Source organism: Stegastes partitus, unplaced genomic scaffold (genome assembly GCF_000690725.1).
Source record: "Stegastes partitus isolate 25-593 unplaced genomic scaffold, Stegastes_partitus-1.0.2 Scaffold27, whole genome shotgun sequence".
Lineage (NCBI taxonomy): Eukaryota > Metazoa > Chordata > Actinopteri > Pomacentridae > Stegastes > Stegastes partitus.
In genome coordinates, this window is record NW_007577758.1 from 987,952 (window position 1) to 995,765 (window position 7,814).

At 40.2% G+C, this 7,814-nt stretch overlaps 1 protein-coding gene across 1 annotated transcript; it reads right to left on the bottom strand.

Moving 5' to 3' along the window:
* Positions 1–5,115: 5,115 nt before the first annotated feature.
* Positions 5,116–7,454, bottom strand: LOC103369333 (high choriolytic enzyme 2-like). The gene is made up of 2 exons (XM_008298023.1): positions 6,963–7,454; positions 5,116–5,256 (listed from the first exon to the last, which is right to left on the bottom strand). Exons 1-2 carry the CDS (start codon positions 7,452–7,454, stop codon positions 5,116–5,118), a joined length of 633 nt encoding a protein of 210 aa, XP_008296245.1.
* Between the last annotated feature and the right edge of the window lie 360 nt (positions 7,455–7,814).

Below are 7,814 nucleotides of genomic sequence, written 5' to 3' on the forward strand. Positions count from 1 at the left end.
CCTGCAGCAAAACATCCCCACAACATGATGCTGCCACCCCCATACTTCACAAAGTAGATGGTGTTCCCCCTTTTTCCTCCAGATGTAACGATGGTCATTATGGCCAAACAGTTCAATTTTATTTTCATCAGACAACAGGACATGTCTCCACAAATGAAGGACTTTGTCCCTTTGTGCATTTACAAACTGTAATCTGTTTTTTTGTTTCTTCTGGAGTAATGTCTTCTTCCTCTCTGAGTATCCTTTCAGCCCATGTCGGTACAGGACTGGCTTCACTGTGGATAATGACTCTCTCTTACCAGCTTCAGCAGCATCTCCACAAGGCCTTTAGCTTTTGTTCTGAGGTTGATATGCACATTTCTCACCAAAACACTTCATCTCTGGGACACAGAACCCGTCTCCTTCCTGAGCGCTATGATGGCTGGACATTCCCATGGTGTTTATACTTGAGTATAATTGTTTGAAGAGATGAACGTGGAATCTTCAGGCATTTGGACACTCTACCCAAGGATGAACCAGACTTGTGGAGGTCCACAATCCTCTTCCTGATGTCTTGGCTGATTTCTTTAGATTTTCCATGTTGTTATAAATTGAAGCAGTGTTTTTTTTAGGTGTGCCTTAAAATACATCCAAAGGTGTGCCTCCAATTAACTCAAATGTTAATCAAAATCAAAAGCTTCCAAAGCCATGACATCATCATCTGGTCTTTCCCAATTAATTTGAATGCATAGTAATCTTAGTGTATGTAGACTTCTGACTTTGAAGAAAATAATAAAACATTCTTTCTCACATTATTCTGGCATTTAGCAAACAGAAATAATTTTGGTAATCCTAACTGACCTAAAAGAGGAAAAGTTTGGTCACATTTAATGTCAGACAGTGAGAAAAAAATATGTCTTTTTATACAGTGTATGTAAACTTCTGGTTTCAACTGCAAATCACACAGTACTCTAAGCAAACTGAAGAGTAGATTAACAACTACATGTCCATAGTGTCTGCAGGAAATTCTAAATTTTCCAGAAATCCTGTGCTGTCTGTCCACTTTGTGCAGCACACTTCAGGAATGATCGTGGACACAGCTTTATATACCTGTCTACAACTACATGTTAATCCTTTAAGAAGTGCCAAGTCTCAGCCTTCCAGAAACATCCAAGGGAGTGCTGTTTTCCATGTTCAGTTTTTTTGCATGTTTATTTCAGTAAGTTTTCATCAATCTGCTTACAAGGATGACGAAACTATGACTTGGCCTTTCATACATTCATTCATGATCACACAAGGGTCATGACATACATATTGTCATCTCTCCAAATCCACAGCATCAGTGCAGGTCTATCTGGGAATGTCTGCATACAGCTTTATATTTTCTGTCCAGTATTTATGCTGTGAGTTATCATTGAGTTTATCAGATATTGTTCATCTAAAAACAGTTGGAAACCATGTTGATGAAAACTGTGAGTACCACATGGAAAAACACATTAAAAGATGCTGAAAAACTCCATAGAGATGAGTGGAGTTAAAATTCTTTTTTGGCTTGTGACTTTTTCACGTTACAATCATGGAATCTATATTGACTGAAGCCTCACAGGAACAAGGGATGATAAATAAAAAGAAAAAAGCTCAACAATAGCAGCTGTAAAAAAAATATACACTATACATATAGATGCATACATGCACTTACATTGCTTATCGTCCATCCATCCATTATCTATACACCGCTTAATCCTCACTTGGGTCGTGGGGGGGCTGGAGCCTATTTTAGCTGACTTAGGGTGAAGGCAGGGGACACCCTGGACAGGTCGCCAGTCTATCGCAGGGCTACACTTAGAGACAGACAACCAAGCACACTCACATTCACACCTATGGACAATTTAGAATCACCAATTAACCTCAACATGTTTTTGGACTGTGTGGGAGGAAGCTGGAGAACCCGGAGAGAACCCACACTGCACAGGGAGAACATGTAAACTCCACACAGAAAGATTCCAAGCATCCTAACCGGGACGCAACACGGGGATCTTCTCGCTGTGAGTTGACGGTGCTAACCACCGCGCCACCTTGCTTACTGTATACATGGATATACTAGTATTTGTATAAAACATTTAGGATAAGATAAGATGCCATAGAACAATATAAATTCCAAAAGTAATCCTTAATTTCTATCATCCCAACATAATGTTCTGCTAAAAGGCCTTATAGAGCTGCCAGCAAGAAGATTTATTATGTTGCTTTAGGAATCCATTGTCTTCCAGAAATCATGATCTCTTGTGTAATGAAAAACATGTTCACAATAGTAGTACTAGTGATATCCAGCAAAACAACTGTAAACATGGCTTTAAATAGACATAGATTAATAATAATCATGAATAACTGATAATAATTCCGATGTGACCTTGATCTTCTCAGTTTGATCTCACCTGTAAAACTACAGCACCTTTTTGAAATATATACATTTAGCATTCGTATTGCTGATTAAGTAAATTTTATGCATTTACGCATGCACATTTTTGCAGTGACTTGTCTAGACATTATAGACTTAGAGGCATTATAGTGGGGCTCTTCAAGCTGCTATATCCATATTGTTAACAATGGGGTGCTATCGCTGTGGACGCTTTGTTTGGGATTTGAAGTACACGTGGTAAGTTGGAACCATGTGCACAGGATGTTACAAAAGAGTCCCAGTGAATAAGTACATGATTAAAGGGCTGCGTAGGAATGCAAATGAAAATGAGGAGATGGATGCTATACCATGTTATATAAAATGTCAGCTTTGAAAACACAAAGACAAGCTCTAAAAAACAGAAGGTTTTTGGAGCAGGATATTTTTCCTGTCAAATGTGGAGATCTGAACATTCAGAGTGAGGTTTACATGCTAAAGGTCACATGGCGGATATGTCAGTTATGGAGACTTAAACTGGCTTGATGTGTGAAACATGCATGCCTCCAGAGATGTAAGCAGAGTGAAATCGAGGAGCTCATCAGTAAAAAATTTACTAATGACAAGTCACATACAATATATTTTATTACAACATAGCAGATGTTGAAGGATGAGAGGGAGGAGCTTGTCATTTCCATCCTTAATCTGAACCTGTGGCCTCCAGTCATCTCCACACCAGGACATGACAAAGAAATGTAAACTTTAACGATCTCAGTGGGTTCGCATCCCGGTGAGAACGCCTGGGATCTTTCTGTGTGGAGTCTCCATGTTCTCCCCTTGCAGCATGGGTTCTCTCCGGGTTCTCCGGCTTCCTCCCACTGTCCAAAAACATGTTGAGGTTTATTGGTGATTCTAAATTGTCCATCGGTGTGAATGTGTGTGTGCTTGGTTGTCTGTCTCTAAGTGTAGCCCTGTGATAGACTGGTGACTTGTCCAGGGTGTCCCCTGCCTTCGCCCTGAGTCAGCTGGGATAGGCTCCAGGCCCCCATGACCATAGTGAGGATTAAGTGGTGTATAGATAATGGATGGATGGATGGATGATCTCAGTGACAACAGTGTAGAAAAGCAGACACTTTTTTTTTTTTTAGCAACCACAGAAGTGAAAAAACATGAATGCAGACAATACACATGAATGGCAACACAGTCAGCAGCTGAAAGGAGGTTCAGTACGCACATACCACGGACAGATTATTAGGATTTGCTGCCACCTAGTGGCATGAGGTCCACAAACAATCTAGTATTTCTATCAAAATAGCCCCGAGGTTAAATACTGCAGGCCGTCTTCACAGGAAATTATGACATGGTCTATTAATAGAAACACAATCACAATTGTTAGTGTTAACATTAGTGCAGGCTCTGTGCAACAACAAGCACATCAGTAGGGTCTGAAACTGAAGCAGCTGAATAACGTTCAACCATCATTTAATTATCTGCACCTATTGTTTGATAAATCAAAATATAAGTTTATTACATTTCAAACTATATGCACTGTGCTGAATATTTGAGATTACCTTTTTACTATATTTATTCTATGTAATGCTGGTCTTGCTTTATACATCTAAACTTTTATTCTTTCATAGTTTGCCAATTTAGTGGTGTTTTGCTGAAGTACTGTGCTTACAGTGAGCACCATTTTCGAGGTATATTCAGTAACGTTCAGACATTTGGTCATAGGTTCTCATTGCAGTTTTTCTTCAAATTTACTTTTTTAAACAACGTAGAACAAAACCAAACACATTCAACATTATGTAGTAAAGAAGCTAGCATAAGCAAATCAGGGTAAGGTTCGTATTTTATTTTTCTCAGAGTAGCCACTGTTTGCTTGACAACAGTATCTTAACCAGCTTCCTGAGTCTGCCACCTGGAATGGTTGACTGCTAACAAGGCAGCCCATTCAATAATCTGGTAGAATTTCTTTCTTTCTTAATGTGTTCAGAGCAACAGCTGTGTTGTGCCAAAGTAGTGTTGGTTTATAGCAAATAGCACTATTCTTCCACTGTAGTTTCCCATTTTACGGCAAGAACCGTTACAAGTAAAGAGAAATAACATTATTTTGAGAAACTGAAAAATTCAAGAACTTTAAAGTTTCTTTAAAGGTGAAATATATGAGATTTTAAACTTCAAAATAGCAATAAAAAGCAAAAAATTATAATTTCCTATATGAAGAGTAATGGTGTCCTCAGCAGAGAAGGTGTATGTTGTCATTCAAGCTCCTCTCTTCTCTGTTTTGATTATTAGACATTAGAGTCAGCAATCTCAGACTAGAGCTCACATCTATTCTTGCTACAGTTCAAGTACCAAACACATCTCAAAATCAGCTGTTGGCAGGAGACTATGTGCATCAGACCATGGTTGAACTGTTGCAAAGAAACCTGGACTTGGGATCAGATGAGTTCAACTTTAAGATTCCTGGTTCCAACTACTGTGTCTTTGTGAAACACAGAGAGGTGAACAGATGGTATCTGCATGTGTAGTTCCCACTGTGAAGAATTGGAGGAGTTGTGATGGAGCCTTTTCTGGTGACAACATTGGCAATTGACTCAGAATTTAAGGCAACCCTTAGCCAACATGGCTGTCACAACAGTGTGCAGCAACACACCATCACATGTTGGGCAATGGCCAAGGCAGAATTTCTAACAGTTATTTAATTAAGAAGCAAAATGATGGAGAGCTGCATTGCATCACTCGGCCTCCACAATCACCCAACCTGAGCCCAGTGGAGATGGATTGGGATGAGCTGACAAGGCAGCCAACAGGTGCTCAGCATATGTAAGAACTCCTTCAAGTCTGTAGGAAAAGGTCCAGGTGAGGACTTCATAAAGCTGGGTGAGAGAATGAAGAGTTAAAGCTGTTATCAAATCAAATGGAGGATATGTTTCCACCAAAGGGATCAATAAAGTTCTATTCTATTCTTCTATTCTATGTTGGTGAATATAAAATGTAAAACATTTATTGGTTTGTTTGCATTTTTGTCATTTACAACATGATTCTTATTTCTGTGCCAGTAAGACATGCCCTTCTTATTCCTGCTTTTCTTCAAAATTACTGATTTGGGCAAATGCTGTTAATACAAATGTGTTGAACTCACAATGGACGCATCTCTATCTTGAGTGGTGCTTATGTGACTTATGTTTGTAGTGGAATATTTTGACACTGTTGCAACTGTACTTTTCCTCAAATAAAACACCTGAATATAATCTCCACCCCTAACTGAACTGAATTGGATTGAATCATTTCTCACGTTATTTACAGTGACCTCCAGTTGGCCAAATCAAATACAGGTATACAGGCATTGATATTCACATTTCAGAAACTTAGCCCAGTAGATTAAAAGATGCTAAAATGAAAATGAAAGGAAATCCGATGAGATTTGAATAGACCACATGTAAATGTTTGTAAGGCATTGTGACAGCAAGTATTTCTGCGTTCTTTGTTATTTCAAGCATTTCAGTATAACAGAATAATTTTACTAGCCTATGTTTTATTATGTATTTTTAAATATTTTTTTAAACATAGAACATAGTCTTATGTCATACATTTTCTGTGATTATTAGAATGAATTTCTGTATTGAATACAGTATTTCTGTATGAAAATAAACATTTTTTCCTCTGTGAGCATATGCTTTATTGTTTAATCCTAACAGGTTCTACTGTGACACAAACAATGGCTGGTTTACAGATATTTTCTGTAAGATTCACGCATTTGTAGCACAGTAGAGAAGAAGTGGTCAGTCTTTCGTGTGTTGAAAAGGGCAATCCTTATACATTACAGAGCCTGTAGGGAAATATCCCCACTTCATGGCAGAGATAGTTGGCAGGCAGGCGGCCGGGGTGAGAGATACCACAGGAAGATGAAAAACAGATGGGATGAACATGTAAAGGCTTCCTCTCACTGGGGTAAAGGGCAAAAAAAATCTGTTACGACCTCAGCTCATCCAAGCTTTGGGAACCAAAGAAAACCCCAAATTCAGCAATATGAGACAGTCAACCACTTTTTCATGGACATTGTCTATCAAGCTGATATTTATTGTCACTCACTTTGAAACAGCAGATGAAGCCACCCACCCTCACCCACCCACTCACGTCACACCCCCACTGGGATATAGGATCCTAACACCTGTTTCATTGTGGAGCTAAAAAGGGAGCAGTTATTCAGATGCCAGTCTTAGAGGCAAGTGTTGCTATTACATTACAGCAACTTCCAGCATCAGATACAGGGACAAGTAGGGGTTTGTGAGTCCCTGCTTGGATTTGTTGTTTGTATAGTTTTCGATAGCTACACATACATTTATATAAAAATGACAATGCAATCAATTGACATAACATTTACTGAAGACACATAGAAACTGACTGTTTCACTTACCCTTCTCCTGTACATACACAGTAGTACAGGCAAGATGAGAGAGCGTTTCTTCAGGATCATTTAATTGGCAAGTTTTGCAGAATGCACGTCTGGGATAAACAAGACACTAGACGTTCACTCTCACTGTCTCCTGAAGGGGCCGCTGCCTGCATGTGTGCCGCCATCACGTTGAACATGGCGAACCTCTTCAGGTCCCGTTCTGCCCAGAGAGGAGAAACATCCAGCTCGGTTCTCAATGCTGATGAAGTCGTACTCGTTGGAACGCACCTTGAAGCGGATGCAGGTCGTGCTTTCGAAAGCCTTCATGGCTTTTGTGACCATGTTCTTCTGATACCGACTGAACTGGTTGCTCACCACGTAGGGGACCATCACCGTACCCCTGACTTTCTTCCACAAGCACCTCTGGGACCAGCACTTCATGGCGTTTCTGGTTGTGGGAGCCAGCAGGTCTCCTTCCAGCAGGTTCTCACTGGAGCCGTTGTTGGTGGTCAGAATCCTGGTGGTCATGTCGACGGTGTCTTCTTCTTCTTCTACTTCTTCTACTTCTTCTACTTCTTCTACTTCTTCTTCTCCTTCTGGGGCTCCTTCCTCTTCCACAGGAAATGCCCGAGAGAGGCCGAGCAGGAGCAGCAGCAGCAGGCTGGTAGAGGGAGTCATCTTCAGGGTCGGTCTGGAGGCTGTGGAGCTTCTGTCAAGAGCTGCTGTGGAGAGACTCCTTGAAGCTCAATGTCTGACTCAGTTCAGTGCAGGGTCTTTATACTCTCCTCTGCAGGTGTGTCTGCAGGAGGATTTTAGGTTGGGGTCCACACTGCTAGGCCTAAATAAACCTCTGAAGGGAGGACTCCACAGGCAAACCTACTGTTCCAACATGGTTCGTTGTCTCTGGTTTTTATAGGGATTAACACAGCTTCACTGGTTGGATCTTGTTTAAATAAACACATTAAATGGTCCTCAGCCGGTAAGGCCTTATGTCATTTTTAAAAACAACCTTCACAAAAGCAAAATAATAAAGAATAT

Coding starts and splice junctions, on each gene's coding strand:
- LOC103369333 (XM_008298023.1), bottom strand. CDS start 7,454: ATGACTCCCTCTACCAGCCTGCTGCTGCTGCTCCTGCTCGGCCTCTCT. Junction 5,257..6,962: donor AGGTTCGCCATGTTCAACGT/GATGGCGGCACA, acceptor TCTCTCACCCAG/CTTTATGAAGTCCTCACCTG.